We start from the raw sequence: 16,230 nt of genomic DNA, 5'->3' as shown, positions 1-16,230 counted from the left end.
GAGCCACCAGGCACCCCCTAGATTGAACTTTTAATAGCTGCCCAGGAGTAGAGCCAAGTCAAATTGTTGTCATCAGACTTGCCTATAATACCTAAAGATTGGGCATATTCTTCTTCTTGAAATTCCAAACACCTTGAGGTTTCCTGCACCTGCCAGGAAGTGACATTCTCTACTCCCCTGGTAAGGCTCTGGGAACTCTGTAAACAAGGTATCAGGCCAACGTTTTCAAGGGGCATTATTGACTCCATAAAGTCAGCTTTAATTCCTTAGAGCAGTCTGGCCATGTCTGAGTCTCCCTCACATAGAATGTTCCAGTCAAAGCCTTGGTAATATAACCAGTGTTTCCAATGGTGTCCTCTCCAAGGAGAACAGATTCTTTTTAAGTTTTCTTTAAATTCCAGTTAGTTAACACTCAGTGTAATACTAGTTTCAGGTGCACAACACAGTGACTCAGCGTTCATACATCACCCGGTGCTCTTCACAAGTGCACTCCTTAACCCCTTCACCCGTTTCACTTATCTCCCTCCCCCACCTCCCCTCTGCTAACCATCAGTTTGTTCTCTACAGTTAAGAGTCTGTTTCTTGGTTTGCCTCCCTCCCTTTTTTTTTCTTTGCTCATTTATTTTGTTTCTTAGACTCCACATATGAGTGAAATCATATGGCATTTGTCTTTCTCTGATGGACTTATTTAACTCAGCATTATGCTGTCTAGCTCCATCCATGTCATGGTAAATGGCAAGATTTCATTCTTTTTATGAATGAGTAATATTCCATTGTACATATATACACATCAATATCTTCTCTACCCATTCGTCAGTAGATGGACACTTGGGCTCTTTCCATAATTTGGCTCTTGTAGATAATGCTACTGTAAACATCAGGATGTATATGCATCCCACTGAATTAGTATTTAGTATCCTTTTGGTAAATACCTATTGGTGTGATTGCTGAATGGTAGTTAGTTCTATTTTTAAGTTTTTGAGGAAACTACAAAGAAAACAAATTCTTATTGAACTTCTGCAAATAACTAATTGCCAAGAATGAAATAATACTCACTGGAGTTTCTGAGTTCTGGAGAATTCCAATGAAGAAAAGAGTTAAATGTTTCAATTTATTCACAAAGGAAAACTTTATCACATTTCTATAAATCATAGATTTCTTAAGAGAAAGTTTCTTTAAACCTAGAAGCACAAACATCAGGGAACCAGCAGTGCGGCAAATAAGAGTCACAAAAACTATAATCATCTTCCTCAGTTTATTTAGTCCCATATTACTAATTGTAGTTGTTTGGATGCAGCTTTTTCCGTTAGTTCTGGATATGCTTAACCATTTTAGTTTTATGATTTTAAAGATCTCAAAAACTTGTATTTGTCAAAAGTCCTTTTCCTGGATCTCCTTGAGACAAAACTCATTCTACATGAGCATTAGAACAATAACTGCAAACCACAAGAGACTCAAAAATAGAATGGTTAAAGATCTGATAAAAGAGTTCATTATAATGTAGCTGACAAGGCAACTTACTTATTCCTGTGACACGTAGCATTTTAATAATTAAAAAGTCAAGTGATGACCTTATATCAGAACATATTAAAACTTAAGGAATTTCATATATTTTCTGGATATATGAAATTATATTTTTATGTATTTTTAAAGATATACCTAAATAGAAGTACAGGTCATTATAAATTTAATATTTCCATTTAACCAAGCTGGCAGTAAGAGATTCTACAGGACACTATAGAGTTGTTAGCAAAACTTAGTTCCTTTAACATTGAGAAGTTTTAACTTTAAGTAATCAAAGACCTGATAAAGACAAAATATAGAAGCTTTGGTTTTTGGGGGCAGATAAAGGAAAATGGAGGGGCACCTGGATGGCTCAGTCAGTTAAGCATCTGACTTCAGATCAGGTCACGATCTCGCATTTCATGAGTTTGAGCCCCACATTGGGCTCTGTGCTGACAGCTCAGAGCCTGGAGCCTGCTTCGGATTCTGTGTCTCCCTCCCTCTCTGACCCTCCACCATTTGCGCTCGTTCTCTCTCTCTCTCTCTCTCTCTCTCTCTCTCTCTCTCTCTCAAAGATAAATAAAAAATTTTTTTAATTTTGTTCATATTTTCTTACCAAGAGCAGACCAACAATCCAAGAAAACTTTGTCTTTTTAATAAAGATAAAAGCAGAATCTTAATTTTATGCCAGTGCACTTTTAAAATCCATTTGTTTAGATCTCAGTCCTGACCATAAGAAAAATTCTTTTCCAAAAATTTCCCTTCACAAACCTTCTACAACTTTCTTTTTTATTCAGATTTTGTCCTAAACATCTTCTCTCCAAACAACTAGTCTCATTTTAGGACAGAATCTCTTTTTCCCTCAATAAAAAGTATTCCCATTTCTTGTATATTTCTTGTAATCCTTTACTTTCCTTATTTCTATGAGTATTTTTTAAAAAATTTTAATGTTTATTTAAGAGAGACAGAGCATGAACAGGGGAGGGGCAGAGAGAGGGAGACACAGACTCCGAAGCAGGCTCCAGGCTCTGAGCTGTCAGCACAGAGGCCTCCCATGAACCGTGAGATCACGACCTGAGCTGAAGTCAGATGCTTACCCAACTGAGCCACCCAGGTGCCCCTCCTTCAGTCTTAGTTACATTTAGCGGAATTTTAACTCTTAGAAACATTAATCTCCAAAGAAAATTAAGTAGTAACCAATTGCGAATGGTCTGTTACACCAGAATTCATTAGATCTGAAATTCATGAACACGTTTTCATAATTACTAAAAACATGTTTTTCTGGAGTACAAACTTTCAACAAAGCATAAAGCAAGTTTACTAATAGAGTCAGTATCCTCAGTTTCTCTATGGTAAGAAGCCAAGAGCCCAAAACTACATTTAGTAAACATGCTTTAGTATTATTTGGAAAAGACTTGGATATCCAATAAATTCAATCCAATTTATTGTTTAACTTAGCAAAAGTTCAGTGTCAGGAACGCCTGGGTGGCTCAGTTGGTTATACCTCCAACTCTTGATTTTGGCTCAGGTCATGATCTCACAGTCATGGTATCAAGCCCTGTGTTGGGCTCTGAGCTGACAGTGCAGAGCCTCCTTGGGATTCTCTCTTTCTCTCTCTCTCTCTCTCTCTCTCTCTCTCTCTCTCTCTCTCTCTCTCTCTGCCTTTCCCCCTGCTTGTGTGAGCAGCACGGGATCTCTCTCTCAAAATAAATAAATTATTTTTAAAAAATCAAAGATTCATGTTACCAAAAATTTTAAAGCTATTTAAAGTTTTACCTATGGGGTACCTGGGTGACTCATTTAAGGGTCCAACTTTGGCTCAGGTCATGATTGTGTGGTTTGTGAGTTCAGGCCCCACATCAGGCTCTGTGCTGACAGCTCAGAGCTTGGAGCCTGCTTCGGATTCTGTGTCTCCCTCTTTATCTGTCCCATGCTTCTCTCTCTCTCTCTCTCTCTCTCTCTCTCTCAAAAATAAACATTTTGAAAGCTTATAAATAATAAATAAATAAATAAAATTTTTACCCATAACCCTTTTATTTATTCATCCTACTTGTTCTTAACGATTCCCCATGAAAACTTTGAGACAAAACGAATCATCATTTTAAGTCATCTTATTGCTGACAAATTACAACAGAGATAACACGAGTTTATTTGACCTTTTGCAAACCTTGCTAAAATACGTTTTATATTTAGTGCTGCTAACTCTAAAGACATGCTTACCTTTAATGAAACTAGCCAACTCAAATTAGCTTAAATACCGAATATATTGCACTTGGGCCCACTAAATAATCAGTTTATTCCCCACTGTCAGTTTTTACCTGGGGCACCCGTGGGGAAATCTGAAGTGAGCCGTTTTAGTCCAGAGAGAGCTGCTCACCACTCCTTGATAGCAAGGATGGGAGGAACAGGAGCCAATGGCATTAAGGGGGTGGAAGATGGTAAGGGAGCCATTATGCAATAATCCCCAGTGTGGTGGGGAAGGCGGAGTGGGGGGGGGGGGCCGTAGAGGTGAGGTGCTGCCGGCAAGAGGGCAGAGAAAAAGGGCTCTATCAGTCCTAAAGCTCATCAGCACAGACGGATGAACAGGCACACTTTTCCTTCCCACCCACAAGTAGTGAAAATAGGCAGTCCGTGTCCGTCAGAGAAGACCAGGAACCTCCCTGAAGCGAAAGGAGTTTCGACAGCTCCTGAGGAATATTCTTTAAGATCCCCATCCTGAGGTAGACTTACCCGACAACTGGCTCCAATTATCATAGCCATTAACCCAGGAAATGAATGAGGAGAAAACGCCACTCAACAAGAGTCAGGCAACATTCAGCCAGTACCATCCGACACACAAAGAAGCAAACAAAGAGGAGAGAGTAACTCAGGAAAAAGAGGGAGGCGTATGCAGGATCTTGGCAGAGAGACGGGGGCCGGGGGTGGTGCACATAACATGACCGAACACAGGGAAGGTGGCGGGTTAAGTAAAAGGGGCTGAGCATCCAGCTGATGGTGGATTGAGGAGAAAAGGGTGAGGAGAGGGTGTCCTCGGGCCCCCCTAAAGTAGTATGGACAGATGAGCATTTGGGTAGAGGGCCATATGGGCCTGAGCATGAGATTTTGGTCCATTTTCCCTGGTGCCTACCAAAAGGTCCAATTGATAAATAGAACTGAACCGTAAAGATCCATTAATGGGTTGTTTTTTATTATCCTTCAGAGAATATTGAGGCCAACCATTATTACAGAAAGAGATGAGGCAGTTCTTTAAATCCTGTTGTCCAGATTGACTCCATTGTGTTAGGTAACAGCAGCCCAAAAGAGAATGCTTTGGGATCAAGGAAACTGATCCCATAGTTAATTCCGACAAAATGAGGAGAGTGCATTAACTAGGAGTCCATACCAAAGTCTTCCTCAGCTTCCAGGTGACGTCCCATCAGGAATATTACCGAAGGTCCCTGGGGGTCAGCGTGGTGGGAGGCATACCTCAGTTTCAGCTGCTCTGACATCTTTGTCCTACCCAAGGAGGGCTGTTGACCTCCCTTCACTTCCCTATTGCATCCTAGACTACAGCAGTTGTCCTTGAGTGGACTGAAATGCCACAGAGATTGGAGCTGCCTCCTTCCATTTTGGGGACATCAATATATTTCACAATCAGTAATAATACCCTTTGTAAGCCTCCAGATCTAGTATTAATGGATGAGGTAGAAGCCCTGGCCCTTGTTAAGAAGCGGCAACTGTTTGATATCATATTAAGTGACATATATCTAAGCTAGAAGTGCTTTCAATCAGAGTAGGACAAATAAGAGACACGAAAAAACAAAAGTATGGAACTCCCATCTAATCCGGGCAACTTTCTCATGAGCTTTATCCATGATCCAGTCCCTCGCTGAGCAAGTGCCTACTGGGTAATAGCTCCCACCAGTCCCTTTCAGGAAGCACATGTGGTCAGATGTATCTCGGATTTTATGTTCATTTGAGGGAATCACACTGGGTTATTTAGGAGGAAACCTTCCATGGGAGTCCTGAGATCAGCAGCCATCCTAGGGACATGTATGTCTGTCCTGTGCTCAAGAAGGATACGAGTATTAAAAGAACAGTTAAAACAGAGAGCCTGATTTCTGAGCCAACGCCGTTACAGCCAAGGTACTGGTGTCCAGCCTCCCCTTAGTGGAGGCACAGGCAAGAGCATCTCTCCTGAGCATTCAGACAAGACACATTCTGAAGGGTCGTACTATTCAGGACAACTCTGAAAAAGAAAAAGAAGTAGAGGCTGGGGGAATAAAAGAGATTAGCAAGTCGAACTGAGGCTCTTAGATTCACTCTGTAATCCCCTTGCAGGGTCACCAAAAATGGTGGTGGGTCATGGAGTGCAATGGCCAAGAAAAATTCTTAAGACATTTTACAGTGCAAATTAGTAAGTTTATTTAAGTAGCACAGGGACAGGACCTGTGGGCAGAAAGAGCTGCAGTTTGCTCTATGCAGCTGGTGGTTATATGCTTTGTGCTCAAGGGGGAGGGGACATGCAGGGAGTAGTAGATTGAGGGGTGCCCAGTTAGCTCAGTCTGCAGAATATGCAACTCTTGATCTTGGGATCATAAGTTCAAGCCCCATGTTGGGTGTAGAGATTACTTAAAATCTTTTTTAAAAATTAAAACTAGGGGTGTCTGGGTGGCTCATTGGGTTAAGCATCTGACTCTTGATTTCAGCTCAGGTTATGACCTCACAGTTTGTAAGTTCAAGCCCCGAGTTGAGCCCCTGCTTGGATTCTCTCTCCATCTCTCTTTCTCTGCCTCTTCACCTCTTACGCATATGCACTCAGTTTCTCATATGCATGCCCTTCCTCTCTCTCCTCTCTGTCTCTCTCCCTCTCTCTCTCAAAATAAATAAATAAACTTCAAAAAAATAAAATAAAAATAAATGTTCAAATTTCTACCTGTGAAACCACTTTCTCAAGATTTCTCTGGTGCTTATCATTCAGTTTGATATGACTGTTAGTGAGATTTGCAAGCATTCATGAGACCCTTTAAGAAAGCAGCAACTGGCACATACTTGGTCCTTACTGAAACTATGCAGGCTTTAGGTCAGCCTTCTGGGCTAAAGAAGAGTACTTTTCTATCGCTCATCACTTTTTTTGCATCAAATAATATGATCACGTGGCTTATTTATTCTGTTGCAACAATGGATTACATTAATTACTGAATAATGAACCAACTTTGCATTTTTTAGATAAACTCCTCTTGGTCATAGTATATTATCATTCTTATATATTTTTGGATTCTATTTGTTAATATTTTGTTGGCCATTCTTACATTCATATTGATGAAGAGTATTGGATATTGATTTACAGTTTTCTTATATTGCTTTTATCTTTTCTTGGTATCAGGATAATGCTAGCCTTATACAATGAGTTACAAAGTGTTCCCTTCCATTTTCAAGATGAGATATGAAGAATTGGTGTTGTTTCTTCTTTAAACATCTGGTAGAATTCATCAGTGGAGTCATCTGAGGCTAGAGTTTTCTTTTTTGAAAGGTTTTTAACCACAAATTTAATTTTTTAATAGATAAAGCAGTACTCAGGTTATCTAGTTCTTCTTTGGTGAGTTTTGGTAGTTTGTGGCTTTCAAGGGATAATTTGGTTTCGTCATGTTGTTGAGTTTATGTACAGAGTTGTTGAGAATATTTTTCCTTGTTATCCTTCTAATGTCTGTGTGGTCTGTAGTGCTATCCCCTCCTCCAGTATGGAATCATATTGGTAATTAGGTCATCTCTCTTTTATTCTCAGACTAGAGGCTTAGCTATTTTATTGGCCTTTTGAAAGAACCAGCTCATTGTTTCATTGATTTTTCTCAATTATTTTTGTTTCCAGTATCACTAATTTTTAATCTTACTTCCATCTTGCTTGTTCCATGAAACTTGGTAAAAATTGAAGCCACCAGAGTCCCTGATCAAAAATATATTATTAGGGGTGCCTGGGTAGGTTAGTCAGTTGAGCATCTGACTCTTGATTTCAGTTTAGGTCATGATCTCATGATACGTGAGATCGAGCTCCACATCACACTCTTTGCTGATAGTGTGGAACCTGCATGGATTCTCTCTCCTCTCTCTCTTCCCTTGCCCAGTTCGTGTGCACACACTCTCTATCTCAAAATAAACAAACTGAAAAAATATATATATAGATAATTATGAAATGTATTTTTATATTTATTTTTTGAAAAACCATCCTAATAGTTTTCCATGCTTTATGTCTTTGCAGTTGACTGGTCTGAGTGTCTCTAATGGAAAGGACCAACTTGTAGTGTTCCATACAAAAGACAACAAAGACCTCATTGTCTGCCTTTTCAGCAAACAGCCAACCCATGAGAGTCGAATTGGAGAACTTGTTGGAGTCCTGGTGAATCATTTCAAGAGGTAAAGTTTGATTTTTGTAACCGAGGAAGGTTTTGAACATATGAAATCTTTCATCGTAATTCTTACTGAATTTGTTTTGTGTCAATTTCAATGTATTGAGTTATTTTCCTTTAGAAGAACAATGTACATCATCCATTTCACAGAAGGCAAAATGAGCATCCAGGCTTAGTTTCAAGATTAGGAATGATTGTCTGCTTTTCCAGTCTCCGCTAGACCAAAAATGAGAGATTTCCCCAATGGCGATTTCTTTATCACCAACCCAAACATAGTTCAATCCAAAAGACAGAAAAATTACTTTATATACTTACTGTCACAGCTTCTCATTTATCCCAAATATAATCAGCGAGTGTGTCTACTAAATTAGAAGACAGGTTTAGGATTACATATAGGTCCATGAAGACTGAAGGAATTTCTGAGAGAAGCAACAACCTGTACAAAAACACAGCATTTGGGTGGCACATGGCATATTCACCGTGAACCTAGACGTCTGGGGTATTTGTGTATGTGTGTGTGCTGTGAACAGTGACGTGAGAAACAGGCCCAAAGCATCAATGCTGAGGGTGACGTGGACCAGTGAATGATCTGTCTGGTTACTTACTGAAGTTGTTTTAGAGATGGGGTTCTCCTTCCCATAGGACATCATCACGCATTAGGGGTAGGGTGTTTCTGACTCCAAAGTCAGATGTTCTCTCCACTGTGGCCAACTGTCTCTGCCTCCTCCACCCCAACCACGCTGAGAGTAGGGGAAAACTGTTTCTCAAAACAAAGGGTCCAGTTTCTTTTCTTCCTCTATGACACTTCCTGTGTTGCCAAAAGTAATTGACTTTCCTTATTAGTATTGTATGTGTATGTATGTTTTTAATTTAGACATGGCTTTTCTTTCTCTAAACAAAGACATATTTCCAATTAGATGTCCACCTGTCTAGTTCAACTGTGTTCATTTTGCTGATCAGTGTGTGCAGTATAATTTTAGAAGTGGGCTGTGCAGACCACTTATTTTGTTATTAAACTTTGTATTCTAGATCAAAATAGGTCCCTACATATGTAGTTAAGTGCTCTTCAATGGTGTGAATAAAATAATGTGTAATGGTCATATGGTGGAAAAGAATAAGAATCTAAGGAATTACCAAAAATGCAGTGTTAAACAGATAAGCCTTTGAAAAATTTCCTTCCATCTGCCAAAGAGAGCTACGAGAATACCAGGGAGTTGAGAATGGAGGGAGAGGCATGGAGAGATCTACAGTGAAGGCGTGGCTCAAACGAGGAGGCTTCTTTTCCTCCTGAAATTTAGTTAGAGCAAAGCAAGGATGATTACAGGGATTTTAATTTAGATGCCTATACTAACACATAGTTTTTGCCTAAAAAATTAAGATATTTTTTTCTCAATCGAGGTCCTTGTTTAGCAAATTCCGACTTCTGTTGAATGCTTCTGTAAGTGGGGGGGAAATGGGAACTGGTCCTAGCGCTGTCAATAGCTTTCTCTCCCTAGCATATGCATTCTGAGATAACATTTCTAGTTGTATTCTCTCCTATCTTTAATAGATGGAAGAATTTTAAATGTCCTTAAAAATTATAAATGGGAGGAAGAGAAAAAGGCTGTCAAAATGCCAGATTTTTTTTTATAGTTTATTCTTGATGTTCTTATTCTGTGAATAAAAGGTCAAGCATAGATAAAAGATAAAACCCCTACCCGCTGCCCCCAGGAAATTCAGCCTTGGAATTTTGACTTAGATTTAGTCATCAACTTGTTATTGACTTCTTAAGGAAAGGTTAATTTGATTTCTTTTCTAGCTGTTTTCCTTTATTACCAAGTATCGTATCATTGGTGTGACTTTGAAAATTACACTGTGTTGGGGTACCTGGGTGGCTCAGTCGGCTAAGCATCTGGCCTTTGATTTTGGTTCAGATCATGATCTCATGGTTCATAGACTCGAGCCCCGCGATCAGCTCTGTGCTGATAGCACAGAGTCAGCTTGGGGTTCTCTCCCCGCCTCTCTCTCTGTCTCTGCCCCTCCCTTGCACTCGCTTTCTCTTTCTCTCCTTCTCCCCACCCTCAAAATAAATCAGTAAACATTAAAAATATCATATTGTGTTTTGCAAGTACAGTGACGGGGCACATGATTTTATTTGTCCCTGGGTTAATTGCAGAAATCTGAAGTTGAAAGGGATTTAACTTCAGACCAATATTTTATCTTCCAGATAATTTCCCGGAAGTACATTCTGAGAGGCTCTCTGGTTAGAGCGCAGAGGGAAGGGCTCAAAGTAGCTAATTATAGCATTGATAGATTCGATTTGAACAGGAGTCATTATCTTTAAAAAATCATAAAGAGAGGGCCGCCTGCATGGCTCAGCCAGTTAAGTGTCTGACTCTTGATTTCAGCTCAGGTCATGATCTCACAGTTAGTGAGACTGAACCCCACATCGGGCTGTGCACTGACAATACGGAGCCTGCTTGGGATTTTCTCTCTCTGCCCCTCCCCCCTCTCAAAATAAATTAATAAAATTGAAAAAAAATAGAGGATTAGGACTTAAAATCCATCAGCAAAATTCTAAGCAAGTATCAGAAAGAAGAGGGAGAACTAAACAATTTGATAAAAGAATATGTCATTTGGGGCACCTAGGTGGCTCAGTTGGTTAAGCGTCTGACTTCGACTCAGGTCATCTCTCGGTCTGTGGGTTCGAGCCCCGCATCAGGCTCTGTGCTGACAGCTCAGAGCCTAGGGCCTGCTTCAGATTCTGTGTCTCCCTCTCTCTCTCTGACCCTTCCCTACTTGTACTGTCTCTCTCCCCCTCAAAAATAAACAAAAAAAATGTAAACATTGTAAAAAACATTTTTAATGTGTACTTAAAAAAAAAAGGGCATCTCATTTTATTAGGCCAGCACAATGCTATACTCAAAACAAACAGGGATAGCACAAGAAAATTATAGTCCAGTCTCATCCATGTGGAGACTTTTTAATCCTGAACAAAATGCCCCCAAATTGGTCCGAGAGTGCCTGTGGCCTAAAGGAACTTCTTCTAAGCCATGCTGACCCCGGGGTCAGGAGGAGGGTGAAGAGAAGGGACATGCCAGCCAAGGGAAGAGGCAGCCTGATGCGGACGGTCCTGCAGTAAGGTCACACCCTGAGCGGAAGGGCGACGTGACGTCAAAACCTGAACAGAAGCTCTAGACAACCATGCGTGGTACCCTCACCTCTCCGGGGGCACCTGCATTTCAGGGGCACCTGGTGGCTCGTTCGGTCGGGCGTCTGACTCTTGGTTTCAGCTCAGGTCATGATCTTGCAGTTCATGAGATCCAGCCCCACATCAGACTTTGTGCTGGCAGCTTGCTTGGAACTTTCTCTTTCTCTTTCTCGCTCAATTCTCTCTCTCATCTCAAAATAAATAAGTAAACATTTTTAAAAAACTACATTTCAGCAAATAGCTGCCCTGCTCAAAGCAAATAAATCTTTACGTTAAAAAAAAAAAAGACCACTCAAGCAGAGTAGACCCTCTCCAGAAACACCTGATAACAGCCAAATCATTCAAGTCCTGGCTGTTCCACAGATCAGAAGTTACACCAAAGGGCAGGCAGGGGGCGGAGCGGGGCGCCCCAAAGTCAAATACCAGTGGGATATGCTAATGAAGTTCAACATGCTTCTTTACTGTGGTTCTTCTCAGAGGCTTTGTATGCCTTTGTTCATTTTAAATATAGCCAATAAGAAAGAAAAACTATACGTGTATATTTTATATGTGTGTATATATGTATACATACGTACATATATGATGATATATATTATAGACAATTTCTGGAAAGATATGCAGGAGGCGGGTAACAGTGTTATCTCTGGAGGGGGAGAGGGGACATAGGGTACTAGGAGAAAGGTAGGTGGGAGGTTTATTTATTTTTCACTGTAAACCTTTTGCAATTAAATATATGTGTTACTTATATAAAATTTTTGTTTCATTTTTATAATAAGTGACAGCTAGTTTTTAGGCCTATTATATAGGCCTGAATTCCTGGACATTTTCTTTTCCTGTTTAGAAAAGTGGAAAAGGACAAAAAAGTTTTATGAGTGAATTATCTATCTTACGTCATTTGAATACTTTGAAATAAATCCAAGTAAATCCTCTTGGGACACACCTGAAACCAAATATAATATCATGTGTCGACTATCCTCAAAAAATATTTTTCTTTTTCTTTAATGTTTTTTTTGACAGAGTGAGAGAGACAATGTGAGTGGGGGAGAGGCAGAGAGAGAGGGAGACACAGAATCTGAAACAGGCTCCAGGCTCTGAGCTGTCAGCACAGAGCCCAAGGCGGGGTTGGAACCCAGGAGATCATGACCTGAGCCGAAGTCGGACGCTCAACCAACTGGACCGCCCAGGCGCCCCATAAGAAAAAAAATGTTTAAGTTAAAAAAGATAAAAATAAAAACCAGACCAAACCCGCCACCGTCAGGGCATACCCTCGTCCTGTGGGGTCGTGTTGGGTAGAACCTTCTCTCTGGCGGTGGGGCCAGCGGCTCGCCAGGCCAGGCTGCTCTGCAGAGGGGATGAAGGCGGCTGGCTCCGCTCTGGGTTGTGTCTCCTTCTCAGCAGCAGCTGCCTGCCGGTCGTGAGCTTTTCTGCCCACTAGGAAACAGATGGTGTCGCCTTGGCTGCCCAGTCCACAGCGGCACCAGAAACTCTGATATTCAGCTGTCAGAGGACCCATCTGCCCTGAGCAGCTGTCCAGGCATTTGCCTGTCTGGATGCTGGAAACCTCGGTTATAACCCCAGCTCGAGCGTAGAAACTTCTTTTTCCTCTTCTGTTTCTGTGGATGAAAGCCAGAAGTCAGTGCCATCTGCTGCTTGTTTCTCATAAGCAGTATCTGTAATATCTGTTTAATTTAAAGAAACACCATTGCGGGGGCGCCAGGTGGCTCAGTCCGTTAAAGTGCCGGCCTTCAGCTCAGACCCTGATCTCACAGTTTATGGGTTTGACATCCCCGCGCCCCAGCCCCATCAGGCTCTGTGCTGACAGCTGGGAGCCTGGAGACGGCTTCAGATTCCCTCTTTCTCTCTCTCTCTTCCTGCCCCTCCCCACCCTCTGAAAAATAAACATTTAAAAAAAATTTTTTTTAACAACACCATTGCTTCTGTTCTTTTAACTCAGGAGTAGACTCAGACCAGTAAACAGGCCGTTGGTTTGTCCCAGGAAGCACAGGCAGGTGCGGGGGGCATGAGGCCTCCTGACCTGAGGTAAAGGAAGCACAAAGGCCGCTCTGCTCCCGGCCCTGCTCTGCTCCCGGCCCTGCTCTGCGTCAGTCCCCGCTCGCTGCCTTCCCGCCGCTCCCGTGTGTGTCTCCCTCTCCTCTGTCCTGGGCCCCAAGTACATGTTCTCATGGCCCTTCCTCTGCATTCCCAAGCTGCTTTCCTGGAATGCCTGCCTCCTAAGCACAGTAGTGTATATAACCACTCAAAGTATAAAATAAACAACAATAAAATAGGTGAGAACAATGTAGATAGCCAACTGTAGAGGATTTGTTGATTAAATTTTAGTCCATCTCCTTAATGGAGTATTTGGGCCAGTTAGAATTACAATTATCAAAAGCACCTGATTCATGGTGAGAGAAAAGTGAGTGACCACGATGTGCCACCCTCAGTGTCCCCAGGAGAGATCCACAGGAAGGCACAGAAGTGCCTGTTTCCATAGTTCTAGAAACCCAGGCTGACAGGGACACCCATCACCTCTACTCCCTTGTCACCCCCTCAGGCCTTCCCTGACCATCTCGGGAGAGAACAGCCATCTGCCCCCCACTGCCACCCCCTCCTCCCCGCAGCACCACCTGCCCGCAGCCCTACTTCACTTCCCCGTGGCTCCTATCTCCTTCGGCACTTACCTTTACTTCTTCCTCTGTCACATGTGTCCCAGCGAGAGTATAAGCCCCGGGTTAGCAGGAACTGTCCTGGAGCTGTTCACCCCAGTTGCCCTAGTGTTCAGAAGAGTGGCGGGCACTCAGAGGACTCCCGTCGGTGACTGCCGGGGGCCCCTGGCGGTGGGACACTCTAAGCCCCTCCCCGCGGATGTGTGCTCTTGCCAACCAGAAGCTGTAACTTAGCCCTCCTTGTGTATGAAAGAAGGGAAGAACTCTGTTAAGTTTCCTTCCCTTTATGAATACCTCTTTCCTTGTCTGGTTACGGATTACAGCTCTAAGCAATGTAATAAATACATCTAGGGACAGAAGTGAATGGATATTCAAGATACTAAATCAGCAACCAAAAGAGCTGGGGGTTCCAGCTTTTTGTTAACTCATTTTTAACAATGGAAGAACTCAAAGTAATTTCAGACTCTCCGTGTCCGTAAGCTGACAGGGGTGCAAGACGTAGAGATTCCTGCTCAGATCAGCAACTGCAAAATGAGTAAAAGACTTCAACACCACAACTAGAGGCTGTGTGCATAAGCCGGCTCCACAGCTTAGAGGCTGAGAAGCAGATCCCGACTGCAAGCAGGTGCTGTGGGGAGAGGAATCCAGAGGAATCCATGCACACCCTTTGTCCAGAAGCCTGGGACCAAACAAATGTCTCCTGAGTCATGAGCTCTGTAAAGAAGAACAATAGCAATAAGAAACACCCAGACTTCTTTGTAATGGCACATTTTCTATAAGTGTCATTTTATTATTTTTTAATTTTTTAATGTTTTTTTTTTTTTGAGAGAGAGACAGCGCAAGCAGGGGAGGGTCAGAGAGAGAGGCACAGAATCTGAAGCAGGCTCCAGGCTCTGAGCTAGCGGTCAGCACAGAGCCCGACATGGGGCTCAAACCCACAAACCATGGGATCAAGACCTGAGCCGAAGTCAGACGCTTAACCAACTGAGCCACCCAGGCGCCCCATCTATAAGTATAATTTTAAATGCTAAAACCAAAAGTAAATCTATTTAAAAGTTATGAGATTATTTTGGAATATCTTTTCTTCCAGAAACAAAGCAGCTAGTAGCCAGCACATTCACATAAAATTTTCATAGTGGAAAAGAAAAAAATCAGCATGATCCACACACCATCCTTGGTAAGATAGAATCATTACCAAATGAAGCAAGGAGTTCTATCCTGGTCTTAGGAAGAAGATATCAGGCCTAGTGATATCACAGAAAATGAAAAGAATCCGTCTGAGGCTATAAAGAGAAGAGAAATTTTTGTAGGAAATGGAAAAGGAAAGCAACTTACAGGACCAGGTGACTCAGAGAACTCTTTGTCGGGGGGGGGGGGGGGGGAGAAATTAGGGAACAATTTGTTGAAAGATATTCTATTACTTGCTGACCAAAAGAAGTGGGAGAAAAAAACCAAAACAAACCAAAAACAGAAAAACCCAAGCCCAGCCTAGCTAAATTATGCCATTCAGAATTAGTAACTTCTGACTTTCCACATCTGAGGCTTCTTTGATGCCGAATGGCTAGTTCTTGGTCTTTTGTGTTTAGCATATGCATTGAGTTAGCAGACCCGGTAGAAATGCAGGTTTGACCAGAAACAGATGATGTGGCTTCTGGCCCAGCTCTGCCACCAGCTAGCTGTAAGCTCTTGAGCAGATCGAACTTTTTTGTCCCGTGGCTTCTCTGTAAAATTAAAAATCTGCACCAAATTTTTCATTCAGTTTAAAAACTACATATTTCTGTTTGCATAATGATGAGAACGTTCTGGCAGTGTTTCACAACACCGTAAATAAACTTCACAGTACTGAACTGTACGCTTACAAATGGTAACAATAAAATGAAAGTGAGTTCCGGTTAGGCAGCACCAAGAAACAGGGAAAAAATATCTCTTGAGGCTTGAGGCTCGGTCACACGTCAGATATCATCTTCATGCATGGGGATACAAAGACCAAACTCCTCCCATCCAGAAGCTGGTGATCTATCAAGGGAGACCATTGTAATAAGTTTGCAGAAGTCTAAAGGAAGTGGCTTAAAACACAGAGGTCAGAGTATATTGACAGGAGTAAGAGGGAAAGTGTTCTGGGGAAACTTTATCAAAGAGAAGTGGCATTTATATTAGGCTTACACAGAGATCTCTAAGTTAAAAGTGGCAGACTTCTAGGGCACCTGGGTGGCTCAGTCAGTTAAGCCTCTGACTTCAGCTCAGGTCATGATCTCACAGTTTGTGGGTTCAAGCCCCATGTTGGGCTCTGTGCTGACAGCCTGGAGCCTGAAGCCTGCTTTAGATTCTGTGTCTCCCTCTCTCTCTGCCCCTCTCTTGCTTGTGCTCTGTCTCTCAAAAATAAATAAACATTAAAATGTTTCTAGCCAAAATGGAGTAACAGGGATGAGATTTATTCTCCTTTCTGATAGAGCCCCAAACAGACAAAATACATGAGACAGGAGTTTCC

The 16,230-nt window shown here is 41.9% G+C and overlaps 1 protein-coding gene and 1 long non-coding RNA gene across 2 annotated transcripts in view; one reads left to right on the top strand and one right to left on the bottom strand.

Annotated features, from left to right (window-relative positions):
• MYO1D (myosin ID) overlaps positions 1 to 16,230 on the top strand; it is a 265,312-nt gene that overhangs the window by 173,676 nt on the left and 75,406 nt on the right. Inside the window, exon 22 of the mRNA XM_029926993.1 lies at positions 7,739 to 7,893. Coding sequence (XP_029782853.1) covers positions 7,739 to 7,893 — 155 coding nt within the window. The remainder of the gene's footprint in view (positions 1 to 7,738; positions 7,894 to 16,230) is intronic.
• Positions 11,232 to 13,928, bottom strand: LOC115281392. The gene is made up of 3 exons (XR_003904278.1): positions 13,758 to 13,928; positions 12,342 to 12,689; positions 11,232 to 11,267 (listed from the first exon to the last, which is right to left on the bottom strand). It is a non-coding gene; the product is annotated as an uncharacterized LOC115281392 (long non-coding RNA).

This window comes from Suricata suricatta, chromosome 17 (genome assembly GCF_006229205.1).
Source record: "Suricata suricatta isolate VVHF042 chromosome 17, meerkat_22Aug2017_6uvM2_HiC, whole genome shotgun sequence".
NCBI lineage: Eukaryota > Metazoa > Chordata > Mammalia > Carnivora > Herpestidae > Suricata > Suricata suricatta.
The sequence above is the reverse complement of the archived record's forward strand: the minus strand, read 5'-3'. Positions and strand labels throughout refer to the sequence as shown.